At 41.8% G+C, this 27,598-nt stretch overlaps 1 protein-coding gene across 2 annotated transcripts in view; it reads left to right on the top strand.

Annotated features, from left to right (window-relative positions):
* LOC140396318 (RAS guanyl-releasing protein 1-like) overlaps positions 1 to 27,598 on the top strand; it is a 172,584-nt gene that overhangs the window by 118,448 nt on the left and 26,538 nt on the right. For both annotated transcript variants that reach the window (XM_072484813.1, XM_072484803.1), the window contains 7 exons: positions 1,133 to 1,286; positions 3,301 to 3,474; positions 4,087 to 4,203; positions 6,312 to 6,587; positions 17,610 to 17,690; positions 21,225 to 21,329; positions 24,201 to 24,310. In XM_072484813.1, coding sequence (XP_072340914.1) covers positions 1,133 to 1,286; positions 3,301 to 3,474; positions 4,087 to 4,203; positions 6,312 to 6,587; positions 17,610 to 17,690; positions 21,225 to 21,329; positions 24,201 to 24,310 — 1,017 coding nt within the window. The remainder of the gene's footprint in view (positions 1 to 1,132; positions 1,287 to 3,300; positions 3,475 to 4,086; positions 4,204 to 6,311; positions 6,588 to 17,609; positions 17,691 to 21,224; positions 21,330 to 24,200; positions 24,311 to 27,598) is intronic.

Raw genomic sequence — 27,598 nt, 5'->3', positions numbered from 1 at the left:
ACGCCGGCTGTGGCGTGGGGCAACTCTGCGGCCGTGCCCGGGATACAGGACGTCCCTCCTCTGCTCCACCGCGTCCAGGAGCGCCTCCACATCGCGTGACTCGAACCTCGGGGCTGAGCGACGGCCAGCCATCAAGTCGGGTGTTGCGGTCGGCTGTTCCGGTCGGGTGGGGGGGAGCTGCGCGGCCTTATGAGCCGTCACGCCGTGCAGCGCGTATGACGCTGCACGGCGTGAACCACTGCGCAAGCGCGGATCCCGTTACGTCGCTGCTAGCCCATTTCGGGCCGCAGACTATCGGCCCATTTTTATGACGTGACGCAAGTGGGATTTGCGCCGTTTTTTGCGCCGATCGGCGGACTTTCCGCCGATAATGGAGAATTTCGCCCCAGATACCAGGTAATTTTTCATTTAATGTTATGAATGTGCTGAAGCTACGTTATCCATTCTGTGGTTTCAAACTCTCTTCCCATGTTCTGTCTAACACACTCGTGGGGATCCCCATTGTCTATTCTTCATTTGAACCATTCAGTTCCAATTTCCAAACTGCCTTCTTAAAATTAAATCAGCCTCAAGATCACCAACAAAATATTTATATGATTGTTGAATTTGGACTAGGATTCTAGTCTTGTATGATACTTGCTATTCCACATTAGGTTCTAAAATTACAGTCCTACAGCACTCAGCAGAGTGCTTTACTGAAGGAATGGGAGTAGCAATATCATTTGGCATCATTACGCATAAGGAAAGAGCCAGAAACAAGGGAAGGACTTTTCCTGCATTGGAATTGATTAAAAGTGGAATTAGTCAATTCTGAGAATAATTGCCGGTTTGAAGCTGGCGTGAGATCTACAGGCTGGCAACAGTAAACTTGGAGGTGGAATATAAAGTATGGGAATGTGGTTCGAGATATATATAGATACAAATGTTGATATTTCAATGGAACAGAATGAGATATCCATCTAAGATAAGGGGAGAGGAGAAGAGAATATTTAATTACCATGGTGCAAACATGGCAGCAGATTCTCAGAAGTACAAAACAGGTCTTGGGGCATTCCATCACATGCCTCATCTTGCCTAGTATGATGAACACTTTTGGAAGCAGTATCTAGACCTCTTTTTGCTTATCTGGCAGAAATACGCGTGACTGGTCACGGAAAATCACTCAACGGATCAAACCAAACTGTAGCAAAAAACGTAAAGTTTCCCTCCTATTTGATCACTTGGAGCCAGGAGAGCTGGCCGAACACCTAACCTACCTCGAGTTCAAGTCCTTCCGCAGGATTTCAGTAAGTGTGCTGTCAACAAAATTAAGGTATTGGAGGGAAAGTACTAAGATCTCTGCTTTAAAATTATGTCTTACTTTTACTACACTGAAAGAGACAAACCCTTCATCAGGTTACTCATTTAAACCTCACACACTTACAGATAAATTACAAAGTAGAAAATTGTGATAGATACTGCAGTGATACTGCAGTGATTGATGGTGTGTGGGACATCATTAAATTCTGACAAAGCTGACAACACCAGCGCAGAAGTGAAGACAATGATCCACGCACTCCATTTACAGTGCAGTCATATTCCATCAATCAAACTTGGAGTGAATCTCTTTCAGTTTCACTTTGAATTTCAAGGATTGATTCATATTGGCACCTCCAAAATCCCATCATAATGTCTAGTAGTTTGTTAGCCAGGTGACATCTTTATCCTTCTGTGGAAACAGTATATCTGTCCAAAACATTTTGGGTAATTTTGCAGCAATTAAAAATATTTTTCACATTATCTCCAGAAAATACAACTTGAAGTATTACTACATTTTTGCTGAAGGTTATAGTATAGTATAAAATCATAAAATGGTTGCGGGTCAGGAAGAGGCCATTTGGTCCGTTGTGTCCCTGTAGGCCCTCTACAAGAACATCTCAGTTAGTCTCACTCCTCTGCCTTTTCCCCATAGGCCAATTTTCTTCTCTATACACCTGATTATTTAATTCCCTTTGTGAAGCCAACATTGAACATTCCTCCAGCACACTTCCTGAACTACAGAAGAACCTGTTTATGCTGAGATCTGAGGATCAGATTTGAAACCATCATGTACTGGGCATTCCACAGTTGAATCTGAGTCCATCTGCCATTGACCCTGTTTCCATACCATTTTTAATGTTCCTTCTTCACTGCACCACTAACGCTTATGGGTGCATCCTTATTAGAAAGAACTTGCCTTTCATGACTTCAGGTCAACGCAAAGCTATGAGAGCCAGTTAAATAATTTTTCGAGTTAATTTTGTAATGTAGGAAACATGGCAGTCAACCTGTGGACAGCAAGATCTGCAAAATCAAAGGAATTAATGACTGATCTCTTTTGCTAAGAGATAAATGTTGGCGAGGGCTCTGGGGAACTCTCCACCTCTTCTTTGAGCAGGATCCTGGGCTTTTTCATGCTTACCCATCTCATTTGAAAGATAGTCCCTTAGTGCTGCTCTGAGGAACCAGCTATATTATATGCTCTAAAGTTGGATTTACAAGCCTCTGGATTCTGATACAGAAGAACAAAAGTTCCCACTGCATCACAAACTGACACCCAGCATTAAAGTATAATGGTCTGTCCACAGTAACATGGAAATGCTGCGATTTACTGAACATCATCTGTACTTTCAGCATCACGTTAGGAGATGGTTCATGGTACATTGCTGGTGACGGTTTTCCTCTAACAGAAAACATAGTGTGGCATGGTGGCACAGTGGTTAGCACTGTTGCCTCATAGTGCCAGGGACCTGAGTTCGATTCTGGCCTTGGGTGCCATTCTGTGTGGAGTTTGCACATTCTCCCCTTGTCTACATGGGTTTCCTCCGGGTGCTCCGGTATCCTCCCACAGTCCAAGGATGTGCGGATGAGATGGATTGCCCATGCTAAATTGCTCCTTAATGTCCAAGGATGTGCAGGTTAGGTGGGATTGTGGTGATAGGGCTGGGGAGTGGGATGCTCTTTGGGAGGGTCAGTGCAGACGTGATGGGCCGAATAACGTCCTCTGCACTGTAGGGATTCTACGGATAACCACAGCCAAAAATGGACATTTTTATTTTCTCACAGCTGATTGTTCATGTGCTCAATAAGTTTAATTGGTGGAATTTCTTACTGCTATTGAACTGTACAAATATTTCTGTCACATATGGGAAATTGTCAAATAATTTGCTGTAATTGTGATTTCAACAATTGTGCACTTCAATTTTGCTATTTAAGGTAGATTGAGACAACTAGGTATGAATTTATAACAACTAGAATATAACCGGACTTTGCTTTGTCCAGTTTTCAGATTATCAAAATTATGTGTTGATTGGTTGTGTAAAAGACAATCCCACGATGGAACGCTCTGTTGCTTTGTGTAATGGTATCTCACAGTGGGTCCAGCTTATGGTTCTCAGTAGACCTACACCACAGCTACGGGCTGAAGTCTTCACCAAGTTTATTTGTGTGGCTCAGGTATGGCTGGCACGAGCTCATTTGACCAAATAATACTTAGTGTTGTTTGGTCACATTTACTATCACACTGTTAACCCAGTAGTCCCTGAGGTAAAGAAAATAATACATCTAGTTTGTTTTACTTGTTCTCCACCTTTGTGTATCATAAATGACAGACTGAGACAAATAAATCAATTAAAATTTGTTTAATCCATGTTTTGGCTATATCATGAAGTATTGTGAGGTACTATAATGATCCAAGGTTACACTTACAACAACAGTACTATTCAATGTTATCTATTCACAGGAATACAGTGGCAGACCATACTGAGTCAGAAACTCATGTAACTTTGAGAACCAAGTACAAAATGTAAAACTATGAAAAATGCTGTCCAAACAAAGATTTCAACAAAAGATAAAATATTAATTTGCCATTTGATCATAATTATAACTTGTAAGGGAATTTTTCTTTAGGACCACACACATAGGAAATTACATATTTCAACAATTACTGTTTTGAATCCAGGTGGAGGTGTTAATGATGGGTTGCAGTACTGTAGATCTGAATCATTCATTGTTGTACTATTCTACTCGTTTGATTTAGAATGCATTGTCATCTTACCTTCTCCACAGAAACTCCAGCAGTTGCAGAACTTTAATACACTAATGGCTGTGGTTGGAGGTTTGTGTCATAGCTCGATCTCCAGACTCAAAGAAACTAGTGCCTGTGTCCCTCATGATGTTAATAAGGTTGGTGTTTTCTTGCGTGTCAGCCGCTTGTTATAGAGGTTGGTTTTCATATCACTTTGTGACATTGCAAGGCAGCAATCAACTAATGCAAATTTGTTGAATATTGCAATTCTGACTGCAACAACCTCATCCCCTCCCCCACCCCCCAAATCTCTTCTCTTCAGGGTGTGACTCATGCTGGGGTGTAACTCCATGGGCATCAAGTACCCTTTGATATCTTGTGGTCATTCTTCGTGTTTAAGCCTAGACAATATAGATACAGGCTATTGGACTGTGGGACACATTACCGGAAAGCTCAATGGTGTCATCACCAGATACCCGATGATATGGAGCTTCGAGCAGCAGTCAGTGAATAGTAATCAGTATTCAAAACCCTGACTGATTTTCCCTTCCGAGTTCAGAAGTCCTTGGTCAACTTTTTGCAGCCCCTATTGCCATCTCATTGACAGCTTTACTCTAGTAATTGCCAGCAACATTCCAAGGGACCAACAACTTTTTTCCAAAGGCATCAAACAATCTGGTCCCTTTGTAATTGGCAGGTTCACATCTCCAGCAGGTACAATACAGTTGTTCCATTCAAGCATAAATGAAATGCCAAGTTCTCTATGTACCTTAGAAGCTGTCAGTCAGTTGGAAATAAATAAGTAAAGCAGCAACTAATAGAAAATCATTTTGTCTTGATAGGAATGTTGGGGTTTAGCTGCTCTGATTAGGATATCGAGTACAAACAGTGCTAAATATGGCATCAATGTGTCAGTGAAATGATAGGTCAAATGTTCTTCCCCTGTTTTTCTGTGCAACTATAAAAATCCCCACATCATATATCCTCTTGTGGAAAATTACACCTTGTTAAAGAATTAGTGTCATCCATTTTATGAAAATCTCTTTCAGTTTCAAATTGTCTATTTCCACCAGAACATGGCTGCATAAAGTGAAAAACAGAAAAGAACAGTCAGCCCATCCAACATATGCTTTCACAATAAAGGCAACTTGATTAGCATTCTATTCAAAGGACTTCTATGTTATTCTCACTCCTGTACCTATGTTCACATCTTCCTAAGAACAGTGGGTGGAATTTCATGTAATTAATGTGGGTTCAGCATGCCGTCGGAGAGCCAGTGGGAAACCTGTGGCACATGTGAGGGGGAAGCCTGACCAGATGAAATGCCTGTCACTGGGATTCAGGACCCCAGGGATAGAAATCCCGCCTGCTGAGAGATGCGAGATGTCAGCCAAATGCTGCAGGCAGGTGCCATCAGGAGTGGTGGCTTCTGCCTGTAATGGATCCATATAGAGGCTTGGGAGGGCTACAGGCCACAGGCAAGCGAGGGTGGGTGTGGGGGTCATGGTACGACAATGGTTTCATGGTCATCATTAGACTTTTAATTCCAGGTTTCGTTTTTTAAAATTGAATTCAGATTTCACCATCTGCCAAGGCAGGATTTGAACCCGGGTCGCCACAGCAGTAACCTGGATCTCTGGACTACTAGTCTGGTGACAATACCACTACGCCACCTCCTCCCCCAAGTTGATCAGCCAATACTCTTCCATATTGAAGGTTACTTGGAGGAAGCATTGAGGATAGCAAGAGCACAGAATATACATTGGATAGTAGACTTCAATGTATGTCAACAAGAGTAGAAACAACCACTGTCGGCGCTCAGTGGCATCATGTTTATATACTGTCACAATCTGTAATCTCCCAGCCCGACAAATCCCTTACTCCACCATTGCATCAACTCAGAAGACAAAAACAGTGGGGCATTTAGAAGAGCCTGCTATAAGCAGTAGCAAGCATGTTTTAGATTGAATTGAGTTGCTACAAACACTCATAGGATAAATAAAGCAGCTAGGCTGAATTAAGCAGTTCCACAATCAACAGAGCAAAGCAAAGCCGTACCATCCTGGTCAAATATAATGATGGACGATCTCAGGCAGTTGGTGTGATACTGACCATTTATATTCCCTCTTGAGACAAATTTCTACCCCCTTGTTGGACACTTGTACCGCACAGAAATTAAAAGGAAAACATATGCTAAAGATAAAAGATTTATTTAGGTAATGACATTCAAACACACTGTCTGCAACTCTGAGTTTTTCCAATATAGGTGATGAATGAAATGACTGAGCTGCTTTCGTCCAGTGGAAACTACAACAACTACCGACGCGTATACAGTGAATGCATAGACTTCAAGATCCCTATTCTGGGCGTCCACCTGAAAGATCTTATCTCACTACATGAAGCCTTGCCAGACTATGTTGAAGATAACAAGATTAATGTACACAAACTGCAGACTCTCTACAACCACATCAACGAGCTCGTCCAGCTTCAGAACACTGCACCTCCACTGGATGCAAACAAGGACCTGGTGCATTTGCTCACAGTACGTCTCCCTTTACTCTGATAGTTTCTTGACTCATCTGGTGATAAACAATCTAAGGTCGACCACTAGTAGAGGCAAAAAGGTTTCTTTCAGGAATCACTGGAGGTAGGGAGAGTCCCAGAGGATTGGAAAATGGCTAATGTAACACCCCTGTTTAAGAAGGGAGGGAGGCAGAAGACAGGAAATTATAGGCCGATTCGCCTGAATTTGTCAGATTTTAAAGTCTATTATTAAGGATGAGATTGTGAAGTACTTGGAAGTGCATGGTAAAATAGGACTGAGTCAGCATGAATTCGTCAAGGGGAGATCATGCCTGGCAAATCTGTTAGAATTCTTTGAAGGCAGTAATGAGGAAGCTGGACAAAAGAGAACCAATGAACGGGATCTATTTGGATTTCCAAAAGGTCTTTGACAAGGTGCCGTACAGGAGGCTTCTAAATAAGATAAGAGCCCATGGTGTTGGCGCATGGTACTGGCATGGATAGAGGCTTGGCTGACTGACACAAAGCAGGATGTCAGCCGGTGACTAGTGATGTTCAGCAGGGGTCAGTTTCGGTACCACAGCTATTCACGATATACATTAATGATCTGGAAAAATGAACAGAGGGCACTGTTGCTAAGTTTGCAGATGATACAAAGAACTGTAGAGGGACAGGATGTATTTTTCTGAAAAATATTTTTATTCATCATTTTTACATTTTTACACAAACCCAACACCCGCTCCCCTCCAGCTCCTTACCCCTTGGCAGCAACCAGGCCTCCAAAATACAAAATTAACACCCACCACTTCTGGTGGAACCCCCTCCTCCGCCCCTCTTGGTGCAAATTTTACCTTTTCCAAGGCTAAAGACTCCAGCAGGTCCCCCAGCCACACCAAGACACAGGGGTGAGAAGCTGACCGCCACCCCAATTGGACCTGCCTGCAAGTGATCAACGAGGCGAAGGCCCCTGCTTCGACTGCAACTCTGACTGGTCCAACACCCCGAATATGGCCTCTGTGCAGAACTTCGGACACGGTGCTGAAAACTGACCTCCAATACCTCTCTAACCTCGGGCAGGATCAGAACATATGGACATGGTTGACTGGGCCCTCCCACACCGCTCACAACTATCCTCCAACCCTCTCAAACAACCGGTAAGTCCTTGCCCTTGTCAAGTGCGCCCTATACCCACTTTCAGCTGAAACAGCCCCAGAATCACACAGGAGGTCAAGGCACATCAAACCATAATCCTTCCTCCAGCATCATCCCTAACTCTTCCTTCCACTTTGCCGTAATCCCCTCAATTGACTCCTTCTCCTCCACCATAATCCTACCATAAATCACTGAGACAACCCCACTCTCCAGCCCCCCCCACCAACAGTATTTTCTCCAGCAATAAGGAGGGCTGCACCAATGAGAAACTTGGAAAAGTCTTTCTTGCAAAATTCCGCACCTGCAAATACCTAAAACCCTCCTCACGATGCAGCCCATACTTCACCCCTAACCCCTCTAAACTTGCAAATCTTCCCTCCAGAAACAGATGCTTCATCTCTTTCACTCCCTTTCTCCTCCCATCCTGGTACCTTGCATCCATCGTCCCCGGCTCAAACCCATGATTCCCTGTTTTATTTTAAATTTAGAGTATCCAATTCATTTTTCCAATTAAGGGGCAATTTAACGTGGCCAATCCACCTACCCTGCACATCTTTTGGTTTGTGGGGACAAAACCCATGCAAAAACGGGGAGATTGTGCAAACTCCACACGGACAGTGGCCCAGAGCCAGGATCGAACATGGGACCTCGGCGCCGTGAGGCTGCATTGCTACTCAACTGTGCCACTACGCTGCCTCATAATTCCCTCTTAAAGGCATCACCCCCGACCCTGTCCTCAACTTGAAGTGCTGTTGAAATTGCCCCCCCCTCAGCATGGCCACCACTACTGAATTTCCAGACACAACAAGGCGACACAACAAGACACGGGGATAGGTTGTGTTGAGGAAGCAGAGAGGCTGCAGAAGGATGCGGACAGGCTAGGAGATTTGGCAAAGAAGTGGCAGATATAGTACAATGTAGAAAAGTGTGAGGTTATTCACTTTGGTAAGAAGCATAGAGGCATAGACTATTTCTAAATGGGAAAAGGTTTCGGAAATCAGAAACACAAAGGGACTTATGAGTCCTAGTTCAGGAAGGTTAACATGCAGGTTCAGTTCGCAGTTAGGAAGACAAATGCAATGTTAGCATTCATGTTGAGAGGGCTAGAATACAAGAGCAGGGATGTACTGTTGAGGCTGTATAAGGCTCTGGTCAGACCCCATTTGGAGTATGGTGCGCAGTTTTGGGCCCCGCATCTAAGGAAGGATGTGCTGGCCTTGGAAAGGGTCCAGAGGAAGTTCACAAGAATGATCCCTGAAATGAAGAACTTATCATATGAGGACCAGTTGAGGACTCGGGGTCTGTACTCGATGGAGTTCAGAAGGATGAGGGGGAATCTCATTGAAACTTGCAGTATACTGAGAGGCCTAGATAGAGTGGATGTGGCAAAGATGTTTCACTGGTAGAAGAAACTAGAACCCGAGGGAACAGCCTCAGACTGAAGGAACGATCCTTTAAAACAGAGATGAGGAAAAATTTCTTCAGCCAGAGCATGGTGAATCTGTGGAACTTGTTAGACGTTTTAGTTGCTGTGATATGAAGCGTCTAAAGTTCTGTTCCTTTTTCACAAACACACATTTATTTCATTCCAACAGCCTTTGCACAAAACTCTAAATATACATCATCTGACAGAGGCCACCTGAAGCCCCTTTACATATCAGTGTCAATTAATGGATACTAAACATAAATGAGACAACTAATTGCAATGTCTCTTAACCCATTACTTAACAGTCTCCCCTTTCTTGGCGGAAAAAAAATAATTCGGTGAAAACAAAATTTCAAGAAACTCAAAAACAACACATGATTTCCCCCCCCCTTTTTTTTGTTTGGACGAGAAAGGAAAACAAAAAAACAGTCACAGAAACAAGCGCCCTTCATTAACAATATCCAAAAGTTTCTGTGAACTCGCCCCTCTTTTCGTAAAACAGTCTGACAGTTGATAGCTCCTGTCGACCCATTTAATTTTTGTTATTTCCCCTCTGTCCAACATCTGCTTCAAGCTTGCGATGTCTATCCGTAACCTCTTTTCATTGACACTTTTTGTAGAGTGCAGATTTTCCCACAGGGATTTATTGTCAATGTGACAATCAATGGGTAGATTACCCAGATCCCCTAATCCCAAAATTTCTGTCAATATCATACTTATATAAAAGGCCATATCCACCATCTCAACAGCCAAGGTACTTTCTACCACTCTCCTTATTTTCTTTGTTTCCCACACAAGCGGGCAACATTTACCATTGTTTCCCAAAAGGAAAATTATAAAACCTCCTGCGCTTGAAACCCCATCACATAAATTTGCATAGGACGCATCACTATAAACTATGAGGTTCAAGTGCCTAAGGTCAACTAAAACCGGGAACTTCAAAACACATTCCTGCATTTTTAGTTTGGCCAACGCTTTATTTGCTCTTATTATGTCTTCCACTTTGGGGTCATTCATTTTTGTACTCAACTCTAAGACATCAAAACTCACGTCCGGTCTAGTCTGTCTACCTAACCAGTTCAGTTGCCCAATTAAACTTTGCAGTTGCTCTTTTTCTATCTTTGAAACCATTGCGTCTTTTTGTGAAACTCGGCCACGACTAATTGCTATTGGGCTGATGCTTTCCAAATAAGATTGCTGACCTAAAGTAGCCCCTAACTTAGTCTGTCCAATTTCCAGTACAATATATTTAAATCCACCGGAAGCCTGATTTCTAACCCTGAATTCTTTCCTCAAACCAGAGATTACAATAGCTTCAAAATCACTAGTCCCACCCCACAAAAGTCATCGACATGCATCATAAAAATGCCAGAAAGATTTCCTTTATAGTGCCAGTAAAACATAGCAGGATCTGCTTTCAACTGGCAACAGCCTAACTTTAACAAAACTGACCTTACCGAAAAATACCAGACTCTATATGCATATCCATATATACATTTGTTCTACTTCCAGAGTACCCCTTCTGTGTTAGCTGCTTCTTTAGGAGGACGGAGAAAAATGTCTCTCTGGAGCTGATGCCCCTGCAAAAAGGCAGCTTTTATATCTATAGATTTGCATTCCCATGCCTTTGTGGCTAATAGAGCCAAGATGCCCCACACATTTCTGGGGTTCTGTTTCTGCAGCCTTTTATATAGTTTGCCAAATTCCATTATATAGTCTTCCATGGAGATATCCTCCATTTTCCGGAACTTATCAAAATCCGACCATGCTTCATACGCACTTAACAAGTCATCTTTCTTATAAATCTTATCCATATAATGTAATAAAGTCTCCAGACCTTCTTCTGAGTCTAACTCTTCCAATTCCAGCTCAGAAAGCACTTTGTTTCGGATTTTACTGCCATATGGTAGAGAAAGAGCCAATGCCATACCTTGTTTTATCTTTCCCAAAGCAGTTACCTTAGTCCACATAACTACTGCACTTCTCCATTGGTCGTATGATTCCCTTTCAGAAAATAAGGGAGGATAGTCATATCCAGCTATCTTTATCCTCGGTTCAGCCATATATTCCTTTTTTTTTCTTTTCTCACTCACTCCTTGGTTTGATCTGGAAAAGTTATATCTTTCAACCCTTCACATTTACACAGCAACCATCCTCTGCTACCAACTGTTAGACGTTTTAGTTGCTGTGATATGAAGAGTCTAAAGTTCTGTTCCTTTTACACAAACACACATTTATTTCATTCCAACAGCCTTTGCACAAAACTCTAACTATACATCACCTGACAGAGGCCACCTGAAGCCCCTTTACATATCAGTGTCAATTAATGGATACTTAACATAAATGAGACAACTAATTGCAATGTCTCTTAACCCATTACTTAACAGAACTCATTGCTGCATTGTGGAGGCCAAGTCACTAAGTGTTTTTAAGACAGAGATAGATACGTTCTTCATTAATAAGAGGATCGGGGGTTATAGGGAGAAGGCCGGAGAATGGGGTTGACCGTGATTGAATAGCGGAGCAGACTCAATGGACCAAATGGCCTAATTCTGCTTGCATGTCTAATGGTCTTATGGCACCTCAATCACTGGGACATAGGCCTTTCAAAGATGCCAAGATAAGGATAGCCAAATCATCCAATTTGGGTCATTAATTAAGCACCTTGGGACATTTTACCATAGAAAAGGTGCTATATAAATTCAAGTTGTTGTGGAAACAAGCTGATCAATACTATTTCTTCAAAGAATATCGAAGAGAAGTTTTAGAAAATATACCACTGATGCAGAATACTTAAGAGAAACCTAACATTTGGATAAAATAGTTTGAATCCTCAAAAACCATAGAACCCCTATGGTGCAGAAGAAGGCCATTTGGCCCACTGAGCGGCAATGGCCACCAAAAGAGCACCCTACCTAGGCCCACTCCCCTGCCCTATCCCATAACCCCACCTAACCTGGGTAGTGCTTTCTGAGCTGGAATTGGAAGAGTTAGACTCAGAAGAAGGTCTGGAGACTTTATTACATCTTTGGGAACTGGGGGCCAATTTTATCATGGCCAATCCACCTAACCTGTACATCTTTGGGCTGTGGGAGGAAACCGGAGCACTTGGAGGAAACCCACGCTGATACAGATTTTGCCACTGGCCAATGGGCTTTCCCATTCTGGGGAAGCCCCATGCCATCGGGAAACCCCCAGGCTGCCGATAAAATGGAGCATCCTGACGACGGAGAATTCAGCTCTTGCTATTTAAAAAATATATATAAATTTAGAATACCCAAATCTTTTTTTTCCCAATTAAGGGGCAAATTAGCGTGGCCAATTCACTTACCCTGCACATCTTTTCGGGCCGTAGGGGTGAGACCCAGGAAGACACGGGGAGAATGTGCCAGCTCCAAGCAGGCAGTGACCCAGGGCCGGGATCAAAACCAGGTTCACAGTGCTCTGAGGCAGCAGTGCTAACTACTACACCACCGTGCTGCCCATATCTGCTATTGCTAATGTCATTTTCTGCACAATCCTATGATTGGTGCTAATATATCTAGCAGACTGGTGACTATTGATACTAAACTGACTTTAGCCCATATTCTAAAATATTGATTTTGTATTAGTCAAAGTGGTCACAAGCAACCAGTTCAGAATCTCTGGATCTGCAGCTGTGGACATTATTAATAAATCTCTTTGTCTAGTCTTCTAATCTGTTGTTCCCTGGGGGAAAAAAACCTATCCTTTTAAAACCAACTCCCCTCAAAAAAAAATCAGCGTGAAAGCTACAAGGTGAGAAACTTCAATGACCATTCTGTTGGTAGTTTGGTTTCACCTATGCATTCCATGTGAAAATGCCTGTCTAGATTTTATATCTGATAATTTTACTATTAAAGTCTGCAAAATAAAACTTGAAGGAGGTGCCATCTTCTTATTCATGTATTTAAAAGGATATAATTAATTTTGATGTGTTGAATCAAAACATATCAGCAAATCACTTACACATGATTTCATTCCCAAAAAATGAACACAGAAATGGCGGAGACGCTGAATCAATATTTTGCCTCAGTATTCACGGTGGAGAACACGAGTACCATCCCAATAATAACTGGTATTGCAAAAGTAATAGAAAGGGAGGAACTTAGAACAAGCACCATCCTCAGGGAAAAAGTGCTGTACAAACTATTGGGATTGAGGGCAGACAAGTCCCCAGGGCCTGATGCCCTACATCCTTGGGCTTTAAAGGAAGTGGCAGCGCAGATAGTGGATCCATTGGTCATGATATTCCAAAATTCCCTGGACACGGGAAACGTTCCAGTAGATTGGAAAAATGCTAATGCAATGTCCTTATTCAAAAAGGGAGGGAGTCAGAAAGTAGGAAATCACAGACCCGTTAGTTTAACATCAGTCATTGGGAAATTGTTAGAATCCATTATTAAGGAAGTAATGATAGGAATTTGGAATGTCAAAATGCAATCCATCAAGAGTCAACATGGTTTTATGAAGAGTAAATCATGTTTGACTAATTTGCTAGAGTTCTTCAAAGATGTAACAAGCCAAGTGGATAATGGGGATCTTGTAGATGTGGTAGATCTGGACTTCCAGAAGACATTTGATGAGGAGCTGCACCAAATGTTAATACACAAGGTTAGATCACATGGGATTCGGAGTAATTTATTAGCTTGGGTAGAGGACTGACTAACCGACAGAAGGCAGAAAGAGAGTCAGGATAAATGGGTCTTATTCTGATTGGCAAGGTGTAACTAGTGGGGTGCCACAGGGTTCAGTTCTCGGGCTCCAACTATTTACAATCTTTATTAATAACTTTGATCTTTGATAGAAGGTACTGCAGCCAAATTTGCAGATTATATTAAAATAGGTGTGATAGTAAGTTGCAATGAGGAAATAAGAAATTTACAAATAGATATAGATAAGTTAGGTGAGTGGGCCAAAATTTGGCAGATAGAGTTTAACATGGATAAGTGTGAGGCTATCCATTTTGGCCGGAAAATGGAAAGGCAACCTATGGAGAAAAACCTCAGAGTGCGTTGGTGCAGAGGGCTCTGGGTATCTTCGTACATAAATTGCAGAAAACTAGCATAGAGGTACAGCAGACAACAAGGAAGGCAAATGGAAATTTGGCCTTTATAGCAAAATGAATAATAATAATAATGATCTTTTATTGTAACAAGTAAAAGTAGGGAAGTGTTGCTGCAACTGTATAGGGCATTAGTGAGACTGCACCTGGAGTATTGTGTACAGTTTTGGTCCCCTTATTTGGGAGGGATGTACTTGAGGCAGTTCAGGAGAGGTTCACTGGATTGATTCCAGAGATGAGGGGTTTGTCTTTTGAAGAGAGATTGAGCAGTATAGGCCTATTCTCTCTCGAGTTAGAAGAATGAGGTACATAAGATGATGAAAATACTGACAAAGTAAATGTAGAGTGAATGCTTCCCCTTGTGGGGCAACCTAGATCGAGAGGTCATAGTTTTAGGATAAGGGGTAGCAGATTTAAAACCGAGATGAGGAGAAGTTATTTTTCTCAAAGGGTCGTGAATCTGTGGAATTCGCTACCCCAGAGTGAAGTGGATGCCAGGGCATTGAGTAAATTTAAGGAGGAGATATACAAAATTTTAAATAGTAATGTGCTAAAGGGTCATGGAGAACGGACAGGAAAGTAGAGTTGAGGCGAGATGAGATCAACTATGATCGTATTGAATGGCGGGGCAGGTTCGAGGGGCTGGATTACCTACCCGTGCGCCTAGTTTCTTTGTAAGTCTTTCTTTAATATTTTTTTTTATAAAAGCTTTGCTAAGCACACATCCCATAAGGATCGAGTCCTTTAAAAACATGCAACCTTTCCTTTCTTTGGTTTGTCTAAAGTGCATGGCCAATAATGAATTGAATAACTTATGAAAGGCAATGCAATGAGAATATAGAATACACATTATACATTGCTGACTCTCTCTTTAATCTTTCCACACCACTTCCTTTGTGTTACACCGACAGCATTGAACTGAGCATAACTCGGGAATAATGCTCTCTGAAAATTGGTGAACTTAAATTAAAACAGATGAGCATTAATCTGATTCCACTGTTTCCAGCAGCCATTATTTTCAGCAAGTTCACTCACACTCAAACAGCTAGCTCCCCTTTGTATTTGTAGTTCTGTCTGCAGGAGGTACTATGCTTGAAATGGCAGCAGAGAGCTTGTATTAGCACAGATTCCCATGATCTGCCTGGAGCCTGTTCCTTGAAAATTATTAGATGTAATCATACAAATTCAAATGGTGTTCTTTAAATGCAGGGCCTTATGAGGGATTATTACCCTCTGGGCATGTGAAATAGAATCCATTTACTGATAATAAATCAAAATGCTAATCAGTCACTTATGGCCCTGCAACTTCAGAGTAGGATCGAGTTAAATTGCACCTGCATTATATTTTGAATATTATCTTTCTCCAATGATAGCAGTCTATTTATTAAATAACATAATACCTAACATAAATCAATTCTTCCGAGGAGCAACAATCATTGTCTGATTACTGCTGCGTCGGACATTGCCCTGACTCAACACTGCTCCATATTTCTTCCGGGACCTTCCAAATCCAGTTTTCCCAGAAATGTGGAGTACAGCGACCTGTAGAGAGCTCAGTCATAGCCAGCGGAGTAGAGTTGGGGGAAAGCAGGGCACACCCACTTTTTATGGCACAAGCTGATGTATGGTAAGTTTAAAGGTCCAGTTTAAATATCCGTGAATGGGTAGGGTGGGTGAGGTAGGTGAACAGGGTGGGTGAGGTGGCAGAGGGGTGATGCGGTAGTCTGGTCTGGGGGATAGGCGGTTCAGGTCGGGAGTAGTCAGGTTGGAGCGAAAGGTAGTCAGGTGGACAGGGTGGGTAGTCCATTTCTCAAGGTTGTGGAGAACATGAGCAGTCATCAGAATACCTGAGCACCTCCTAGCTGCATGCTCAGTTGCAGCATTGATGGAAGACTGGATTATGCTAATCAACTTGCCTGTTTACTTGGTCATAACTCTGGAATGGGTTAGGGTGGGGTGGAGGAATAAAGAGATGGATACCCATTCACCTTGATTTTGGTACTAGGAGGGAATTGCTCGTGATAAGTATTGTAACAAGTGAAAGTTTCCTTTCACATAGCAATGCATTAGGGAAGAGTCATATCTTTATCATGTGTGTATTAAGCACTTGTTGTCCAGTAAGGTCATTTGTTTTCCGGTAAGGTTTTTGAGTGCTCTTACTGGACAATAATTTACTGTTTGCTTTGTCTGGTTAAGATGTGCTTTACTAATGATCCTTAAGGAATGTCTTAATGCTAAACACATGTGTGGAAAAAAAATCCCAAGGAGCCACTCCAATCGTTCAGGTCTGCCCTCCACCTCTGGATTTCTTGCTCATCTTGATGGTCCAGCAATAGAGTCACTACAGTTAGCCACACTGTTTCTCGATTAGGAAAGACTACAGTTAGGATCCTGATCCCCTAACTAGTGCATTAATAAACAGCTGGTGCGGATAGGATAAGACCTCGAATCATAGGATGGTTCAGCCATTCAGCCCATCATGTTTGTGCTGGGTATCTGGAAGGAACAATTCACCTAGTGCCACTCTCCCACCTTTTCTTCATAGCCTTGTACCTTTTCAGTTAATAATTAAATTCCCTCTTGACTGCCTCGATGGAACCTGGCTTCACCATATTCTCAGGTGTTGCATTCCATAATTACTAGTTATGTGAAAAAGCAACTTTCCTCGTATCACCTTTGCTTCTTTTATCAATTACCTTAAGCCCTTTCCCTCTTGTTCTTCATCCTTCCACTAGTTGGAGCAATTTCTTCCTATCTATTCTTCCCAGGCCCCTCATGACTTTGAATACCCTCTTCAAATGTTCTCTTTACTTTAGCAATGCCAACCTTTACAATCTATCTAACTGAAGTTCCTCACTCTGTCAGTCTATCTGCAGTTAGCCCAATGGCGATCATCATTACTGCTCATATGAACAATGCTCACAGGGGTAAGGTCTTCATGGCCTGGGACAAGGTGCTTGCAAAGTCGTACCCAAGTGAGGTAGTCAAAAGGAGGAATACAAGAAAGAAAACACAAGCAAAATCAAAACGTTTGGTCACAATAGAGATCTTTTTCTGAAATATTCTGAATCTGAGCTATATTAAAAGCAGCATTTGGTGCAGTTAAATGAAGCGTGACTCCAGCAACTGCCATTCTATCATAAGCCATCAGTAACCACGGTTACTGGTCTTTTCTGTTAGGCAATAGGTGTGGTTTGAATAATCAGTAATCATTATATCATTAATTGAAATGAATGAGTATAATGTTTCCGAATTAGAAAACCTGTCAATTGCTAATAGAAGATGCATGTCGAAAATGAGTCATGTATATAGCACAGTGAGTAAAATCTAAAATATTTATTTCAAACTGCTTATGTAATTGGTATTCTGCATTATTTCAGCTTTCACTGGATCTCTACTATTCGGAAGATGAAATTTACGAGCTTTCATATGCACGTGAGCCAAGAAACAATAAAGCTCCAGTAAGACCATTTCTATCAAATGATGTTGGTATTTCACACTAAATGCCATGTTGTGACACCCTTTAATGCTGATTATAGCTGTGATCATCTTGTCAGAGTGATCAATTACTTTCACGTAGATGGAGAAATTTGAAAGACAATCAGATTGGATTATATTCAAATCAGATGCTCAATGGCTCCTAAGACATTAGTAACTGATTTCAGTTTGAAAGCAGCTGTGAATTTTTCTGGGAATCATTTTAGTTGAAAGAAAAGACATTCATATAATTTGGGAGTTAAACCAAAACCAATAACACAAACAGTTTCATCTCAGCATTTATAAATATCATACAGGGTCAATGCTAATCCCAGTTAAGAAGCAAAGTGACCTGAAATTAGTCATTTTGGATTTCTCTGCAAAACATCTGAATCTGACTAAAGGAGGGCTGGATCATTTTGACTTTGGATCAGCCACCTGTTATCAGTACGGGTACATTATAAGTAGCTGGTAGTGTAAAACAGACAATATTCTATCAGCCAATATCAAAATTACTCCCAGGTAATTTAAAGTTCCGATATGTCTGGCTATTTAAATAACACGGCCCTCTTTTGTGGGTACATTCCTGTCCAACAGGGCTGCTCCAGTTAAGCCAATTTAGAATAATTCACTGATTACCTGTTTCAAAATGTCTGTCGCCTTGAAAACAAAATAGAATGATTATGTGCACAGATGTTTCTGCATAAATGATAGCTTACCAACCTTCGTAGGAATTTTCTACTTGACTTAATTATAGGGTCAACAATTGTCAGTATAACTGTTATGGATCTAGAAATGGTGTACATGCACTGCTTCCCAATCTAGTTAAGAGGTTGGTGATGAATCTCGGGTGACTATTGTTAAGGCTGTATTGGGTAGGTGTTTACACTGTATTCCTGCTAGTGCTATCATGAATACATTTTATCATAGAATTTACAGTGCAGAAGGAGGGCATTCGGCCCATCGAGTCTGCACCGGCTCTTGGAAAGAGCACCCTAACCAAGGTCAACACCTCCACCCTATCCCCATAACCCAGTAACCCCACACAACACTAAGGGCAATTTTGGACACTAAGGGCAATTTATCATGGCCAATCCACCTAACCTGCACATCTTTGGACTGTGGGAGGAAACCGGAGCAGCCGGAGGAAACCCACGCACACACGGGGAGGATGTGCAGACTCCGCACAGACAATGACCCAAGCCGGAATCGAACCTAGGACCCTGGAGCTGTGAAGCAATTGTGCTATCCACAATGCTACCGTGCTGCCCTAGACAGTCTGATGAATAATATGCCCATGTCTGTGGTGCAATGGCCTCGGTTTCAGATCTCAGAGACCCAACTTTGAGGTCTACAAAATTCCAAATAAATTCATGCTACATGGGATGGTGAATACATTACATATGTTACTATTCCGGCAAACAGTTCAATGCCAGAGTTTACGCTTCATGTGAAACTCCTTACACCTCCTTAATCTAACCCCCTTAATTAATCCTTTTACTTCTTTCTCTTTCATGTGTTTGTCCAGTTCCCTCACCCTAATCCTTAAATGCATCCATGCTAGTCACCTCAATTACTCATTGGGGTTGTGAGTTCCACATTTTAGCCACTCTCCAGAAATAGGATTCTCCTGAATTACTGCCAATGAAACGTTTTTAAGAAATGTGCTTGTTGTGCTTTTATTGTTCTTCATTTACCAGAGTTTAATAAAACTATGTATTCTGTTCCATTCCCCCTAATGCACATATCTAGTCTCCCCTTAAATGCAACCATGCCGTTTGGATCAACTGCTCCGAGCAGTCGTGTGTTCCACATTCTCACCACTCTCTCTGAGTAGTACAAATCCCTGTTGGATTATTAGTGGAAACCTTATATCTATGGACCCTAATTTTGTTCTCACAATGGGTGGTAACATTCTTTACCCTACCAGCTATCCTATCAGAACCTTTCAAAAACCTCCACATGTCACCCCAGTGTCTCCTTTTCTGGAGTAGAATCCTAAGCTTGTTCAATATTTCCTGATACTTAGGGCGGCACGGTGGTGCAGTGGTTAGCACAGCTGCCTCACGGCGCTAGGGACCTGGTTTTGATCCTGGCCCCGGGTCACCGTCCATGTGGAGTTTACACATTGTCCCCTTGTCTGCATGGGTTTCAATTTAGCGTGGCCACACTAAATTGCCCCTTAATTAAGAAAAAAAATAATTGGCTACCCTAAATTCTTTTTTGAAATCTTTCCTGATACTTCTCATTCCTGGTAACTTTCTAACAAATGTTATTTTCACCTTTTCTAGTGCCTCTATACTATATTCTTTTTAAAATAAATTTAGAGTATCCAATTAATTTTTTCCAATTAAGGCAATTTAACGTGGCCAATCCACCTACCCTGCGTATCTTTGGGTTGTGGGGGCGAAACCCATGCAAACACCGGGAGAATGTGCAAACTCCACAAGGACAGTGACCCAGAGCTGAGATCGAACCTGGGACGTTAGCGCTGTGAGGCAGCAGTGCTAACCACTGCCCACTGTGCTGCCCTGCCTCCATACTATTTTAATAATATGGAGACCAGAACTATTTATAGTACTCCAAATTTAGTCTAACTTCTACAAAAGTATAACTCAACTTGTCTGCTTTTCAATTCTGTTCCTCTAGAAAATAACCCCCGTGTTTTTTTTTTAAATTGGCCTTATTAACCTCTGTCTCAACTTTGTGATTTGTGTATCTGTACCCTCCAGACCCCTCTGGTCCTTTGCTACCACTGACGTTAATTTATTTGGTCTATAGCTCGCTGAACTTACCTTGGACTTGTCTTATCTCCTTTATAAATATAAGAATCGCATTAAATATTTGCCAGTCCTTTGCTGCTCTTTCCTTTTCTAATGAATTATTTGATCTATGTAATAGTACTGTGGCTATCTCTTTCCTAATTTCTTTCATCGCGCAATCCATCTGGACCACAAGTTCACCCTGTCTTAAGTTTGCTCAGTATATCAATCTGCCCCTTTCTACCTTGTGTATCTTTATATAATTCTTAATCTCATCTACTACTGTCTTGTCCAACATGTTAATCGCCCTGCTAAATACCAAGGCAAAGTAATTATTTAAGATTTCTGGCATTAGCGGCCCTGTCTCGGTCCTCTTTTTTTAAAGTACAATTTACTATCTCTTCAAATTCCTTGATGATTTAATTTTTACATCAAATAAGTAACAAATACATCTGTCATTAATTTAATAATTAAAACACAATGTCATGGAAAGGAAAATCTGCTTTGTTACTTGTCAACAGTTAATCCGCTTATAACAGGGAAGATACAGAAAGTATACTGACATTGACACAAGTAACTTGAACAACGTTAACATCCAATAACTAATGCAGAAAACAAATTTGTTTGAAATTGTGCCAGATTGTCCAAACTACTAACTGACAAAAACATCCAACAATCATTTGAAAAAAAATGTTTTCCATTGGATGATTTGCAGATCAAAAGTAATTGACAGCTCTTTATGATTGTATCATTTAGCCAGCAACTCCTTGCAAGCCACCTGTAGTAGCAGACTGGGCCCCCGGAGTATCAACAAAGCCTGATCCAAAGACCATCAGTAAACATGTTCAGCGGATGGTTGATGTAAGTTTTTCCCAATGACAATGCAATGTCATATATCTAGTTATTAGCATTTGTTTCACTATTATAACAAGCTGTTATAACTGACTCAAATTCTAAAGGGACCGTATAGCTACATCAGCGATCTCTTTCTTTACAAAACATTTATTCTCAAAAAGGGACTGATTTTATTTATTAAAATTGAACAGAAAGAATGCTCAATGTTTCCAGGTACTGAGTTTCCAGTCTAAGGAAAGCACTGAGAATGAGAGAAGCTTCCCAACAAGAGAAGGAATATCAGACACGGGTACTAAACATCGGATTTTTCTGTGGACATTTAAACCCGCTGTCAAATTCAAATGGGAGTCAAAAGTTCATTCTGTGTAAAACAGGGGAGGCGGTGACATAGTGGTATTGTCACAGACTGGTAATCGGCGCAGCAGGGTAATACTCTGGGGACCGAGGTTCAAATCTCGCTGTGGGTAGATGGTTGAAATTGAATCCATTAAATATCTGGACCATGAAACCATTGTCGATTGTCGTAAAAAAAAAAACCAGCTGGTTTACTAATGCCCTTTAAGGAAGGACATCTGCCATCCTTACCTGATCTGGCCTACATGTGATTCAAGATCCATAGCAATGTGGTTGACTCAAATGCCCTGTGGAATGGACAATAAATGCTGGCCAGCCACTGATGCCCACATGCCATGAACAATTAATTTTTAAAAAGCCACTCATTGTGATTTTTCCCAGAGAGGCATTAACTGAGAGTGGGTGCCGCATCCAAAGTATAACCGGCAGGCTCTCAATGCAGAAGGGCCTTCTAGATCAGAGACGTTCTAGCTTGAAAGCAGCAGTAGGGTTCCATGGAAAGCAAGTGAGTGAGAGGATGCTGCAAAATGGAGGTGCCCGCACTCCAAACATCTTCAAATTTAAAATAAAAAGTGACATCTGCAGCTGGGCCACCCCTCTGGTGGTGGCAGGAAGCCCCCTCTATGCTTGTGCTACACCTAAACAGGGACGGATGGCCTGTAATAGAAGCAAAATATTGCAGGTGCTGGGGATCTTAAATAAAAACAGAAATGCTGGAAAAGCTGAGCCGATCTGGCAACATCTGTGGAGAGAGAAACAGAGTTAACGTTTCAAAGTCCAGTATGACTCTTCTTTGGAACAAGGATGGCCAAGCCTGCCTGCAGTTCTGGTTCTCCGATTTGCTGCAAGGAGGCCACCTCTAGCCAGCTAAACTGGCCCCCAGTACCTGTGGAACATGGGGGCCCTGAATACGCTTGATTGCTGTATGCACCACATGCGGGCATGTAGCTGCATCCCATTTCCTCCAGAAAAATGCCACTATTTTTGGTATGAGCTCCCATCTGCTTCTGTCCCTGGCCCCTGTGGGGCCTAAAAATCAGGTGCCTGGTTATAGAAACTTTATTTGAAATTCCAATTTTTATTATATCTTCACACTCCTTCCTTGGAGCACAGTAGGAAATAGTGGGAGGATGCACTGACTGATTAACAATCTGAAAGGCCATGATGTGAAACACATCTTTAACAGATGTATTCATTTGAAATCAGCCAATAGGTTAGTCCTACATGGAGGAGAGTTTTAATGGGAACATACAGCCCATATGTTGCAGAAGGTATCTATATTCATTGGACACAAGTATCCTGTTGGATGTCAACCCACAATTTAGTTCATTGCTTCTACAACTGCTGTCTGCTCGGCAAAATAAGCTGTGTTATTTTTCTAATTAATGAACAAAAGTGCATTTTTGGTTTAAAATTAGGCAGAAACAATTCATTGAGTTGGCCAAACCCACCTCTGCCATTATGTAAGATTTATCTCCTGTGATCACTATCTCAAATACTATTGTTTTAATTTTATTTTTTTTAATTAAAAAAAAATGTAGTCTACCCAATTCATTTTTTCCAATTAAGGGCCAATTTAGCATGGCCAATCCACCTACCCTGCATATCTTTGGGTTCTGGGAGTGAAATCCACGCAAACACGGGGAGAATGTGCAAACTCCACATGGACGATGACCCAGGGCCGGGATCGAACCTGGGACCTCGGCGCTGTGAGGCAGCATGCTAATCACTGCATCACCATGCTGCCCCACAAATAGTATTTATATGTGTTAAATCCTATGTGAAATAATTCAATTATTTTCTAAGTCACTAAAGATCAGTGTAGAAAGGCACAACACAATCATCTCTGCCATAGTGGATTGCTGCGTCAATTAATAATACTGCCTGCATTCACTGAAGACAAGTTTTAGCCACTGTTCCACTTTTTTGATGTTTACAAACATATGAAAGAGGAGGAGTAGCCCATTTGGCCCCTCAAGCCACATTTTAGCCGAATTTATGGTACAGTTTGATTTCACGAAATGCTCTGTGTTTGCACTAGCAATTGGCATTACAACATTCTCAGCAGACAGTTTTGACTTGTCTTCAGTGGTCGAGAAGAGGATGAGAGTGCGCGTACATAGTGCGCGTGGTCTGCCATGAGTCATCAGTGGAACCAACACTCACCGCACCACAGCAAAGTTAGAGCTGTGAATTCAGACAGAGTACAAACAGCAATAGAATATTATCATAAAAAGTAATTTTTGTGTGGCTGTACAGAGACTTGTGGCTGCAATTAGTTCAAAGGCATCTTGGTGGAACAGCACACCAGTTTACAAGGGGAAAATATTGTTATGGAGGCAGAGAGCTGGATGAACTGGGTACATCTAGTCGTATACAAAAATGAGAAAGCTTTCCGAATATCTTTAACAGGACAACAAAGTCCATCAACAATTACATGAACAAACTGACTAGTACTTGTGACTGCCATTTCCATTGATAGATCATTTGATGCATTTATTCTTTTTTTTTAAATCTGTACAGTCAGTGTTTAAAAATTATGACCATGACCAGGACGGCTATATTTCCCAAGAGGAGTTTGAAAAGATTGCTGCCAGTTTTCCATTTTCCTTCTGCGTGATGGACAAAGATTGGTAGGTACAGCAATTTCAGGATGGTATAAAATATTACAATGATGTGACAGCAAGCATCCGAACAGAATCAAATGTTATAAATAGGCATCATGGAACAAACAGCATGGCTGTTGAAGAGTGGTATAGTCATCTCTCAAATGTAAGCTTATTCAATTGAGATGCACTTTTGCCCACAACAGAAGATAGCCATTTTGCCAGTACACCTGTTTCAGCTATTTGAATGATCGATTCAATTAATCCCACTCCCTTGCTTTTTCATTATTGCTTTGCAAATTTTCCCTATTCAAGTGTACATCAATTCCCTTTCAAAAATTAGTACTGGAGTTTGCTGGCAATGTAATAGCAAGGTAAAGGTGCAAGCTGTTATTAGTCTGTTTAAAAAAAACATCCAATAGTTTGTAGCAGGAAGAGATACATGATAAATGGTTGGCTAATTTATGATATTGTATTGATAGTTTACAATCAACATCCCACCATGTTTCAATAAATTGCTGTGGGGAGAATCTCATTTTATTTAGGAGGTCTTTGAGGATGTCTCTTTATTTAAGGGGTCTCTGGGGTGGGGGGGAGGGGTGCGGGTTGGGTTACTCCTGTACATGAGAGAAGGGGGGTGACCTGAAAAATCCAGAGATGGGGGCCTGAATTGCGATGTGGGGTTGGAGTTGGGGTGGGGGAGGGGGGGGGGTGGGGGGTGGGGGGCGGGGGGGGGGGGTTAAATTACGATGCGGGAGCGGTGGCCAGCTCAAAACGGCAGCCCGATTAGAAGTTAGGGAATCCATCGCAATCCTCGCTTTGCATAAATTTGCAATGTGAAGGATAGTGATTGCTTCCTGATAGGAGCGCGAATCAGTTGCAATTCACCTCCAGTGGGAGAACAGAGGGCGGGATTCTCCGTTGCCCGACGCTGACATCGTAATCGGCAATCGGATGGAGGATCCCTGTTTACAACCAAATCGGGGACGACGTCTGTTTTCGGATGCCCCGCCCCCTCCAAAATGGCATCATCGAGGAGTACACCATTGGGACAGCCTCAGGACGTTACCTGAAGGCCCTCCCCCGATGCTCATCCCGATAGGCCGAGTTCCCGACGCCACGGGGAACGTGTGCTCTCAGTTTTCAGGAACCCAGCGTGGCGGCTGCGGACTTTGTCCAGCGCCGTCACCGTCGATGGCGGGGTGCCGTGCTGCTGGCCGGGGGGGGGGCTTCGGCGTGGGCTGGAGGGACTAGTCGGGTGTGGCGAGGGTGTGTCTAGAGGGGCACTGTTTGAGAGGTTGGGTCCACGCTCGGCCGGCGTCATCTTGTACAGTGCGACTGCTGCAGGTCGTCACCGTGCGCATGCCTGGCCAACGACCTGGCAATTCTCCAGACGTTTATACCGGTAAGGCTGTGCATTTTACGTGGCATGGCTGCTAGCCCCTCACCAGTCGGAGCATCGGTGCGGGGGTGGCACCAACTTTTTGGTCATGAAGCCATACACATCCTCTGGACATAGCCTCAAAATCGGAGAATCCAGCCCATAGTTCCCAAACAGAGAATCTCGCCCATCTTTTCAGCCCAGAAAGGGAACAATTTGGAGGTTCACTCCTGCGGGTATTAAATTGTTCCTCGAGGTTTTCTAAAATATGGATTTTAATACATTTTTTACATTCCTTTTGCCTTGTACCTGTGCCTCTATTTGAATCTTTTAATTTATTCTCCTTATTTCTCTTTCTGCATCAAATTTGATTATAATCCACCTTATTTGCTTCTCCATTGCAACTCTGTTTCTTTTGTCATCCTTAAACTCCATTGCTCAAGAAATTTGTTTCCATCGTTGAACAGGGTCCCAGATGTCCCATTATCAATTCACTCTTCCACAATTTGAGCCGTAAATGTTTTCATGAACTGAATGGTGAGGAAAAAACAACCCAACTCGCAGGACAATTCATGAAATGCCTCACTCCAACAAATTCTGGCCCATACCAACCCCAGCATATTTTCAGGCAGTGCATTCCAGATCATAACTCACTAAGTTTTAAAAAAGTTCTCCTCATCCTCCTGCTGAGGGATCATTTTTTAAAAAATATATATATTTTATTAAAGTTTTCAAACAGAATTTTCCATTTTACAATTCAACATAAAAATAGTACAGTAACTGATAAATAACATTATTCTGCTGAGGGATCATTGACCTGTAACATTAACTCTGTTTCTCTCGCCACCTGTTGAATATTTCCAGCATTTTCTGTTTTTATCTCTACGTTTCCCCCACTGGCGCTTTTGCCAATCAACTTAATTGTGCCCTCTAGTTATCGACCTTCCTGTCAGTGGAAACGTTTCTTCCCAAACTGCTAATCAAAACTCTTCAGAATTTTGAATGCCTCTATTAAATCTCCTCTGTCTTAAACAAAACAATATCCACTTCTTTAGTCTCTCCATTCTTGTATTTATTTCTAAATTGCTTGTGCTAGAACAGATAAAACACTGAAATTGAGGTGATTTATGCATATTGTCCTTTCTGTAACGTTATGGAGCACTAAATGACAAAGTATTAATTCCTAAAAACCACAAACATAGACAAGACTCACTAATCCCACCAACGCTGCGACAGAAGATTCTAACCCCACAAATTAACTAATTTATCTGCAAAGCAACAAAAAGACAGACTAAATTAACAAATGACTTGCTGACTAGTTAACATGAACCAACTCTTTATACACATTGGAGGAGAGAATATTTTGCAGGGCACATGACTCATAGGCTTGTAATTGTAATGCTTGACACTGGAGAAAAAAAGATTTAGAAATACACCACTGCCAGCCTAATGTTCTGTTCTTGTGCATCATTTATTAGTCTAATAACAAATCCATTCTCTGTTATTTGGCATTGCTGAAATAGGAATATATTTGACAGAAAATCTTTAAATATGTATTTTAAAGATGTTATCAGTAAGCAAATCACCATTGTAAAGACTATTGCCATCAGAAATGCATTTAAAGGGATTTTCTAATGTTCTCTTTGTAATGCAGAAGTATTTCTTGGTGCAGCTCCCAGAATGTCGTGCCCAAGAACAAAGCCCATTTACAATGCATGAGCAGCTGTTGAAAAGGCATGATATGCTCTTGGGTTGCAGACATTTGTCAGTTTTGGAGAACGAGCTATGTAGGCTGACATGGTGGAAACCAATTTCTAGCCTTATGGGCGGTCTGAAATCTAAGTCCACCCGTGACCACGAGTCAGATCAATGGCTCCAGTCAGTGTTCTGTTGTGGTTAAAGATTGAAACCACTCCAGTCTGTAAGTTGCAGTA

This window comes from Scyliorhinus torazame, chromosome 2 (assembly GCF_047496885.1).
Source record: "Scyliorhinus torazame isolate Kashiwa2021f chromosome 2, sScyTor2.1, whole genome shotgun sequence".
Lineage (NCBI taxonomy): Eukaryota > Metazoa > Chordata > Chondrichthyes > Carcharhiniformes > Scyliorhinidae > Scyliorhinus > Scyliorhinus torazame.
This window is presented reverse-complemented; position numbering and strand designations above follow the sequence as displayed.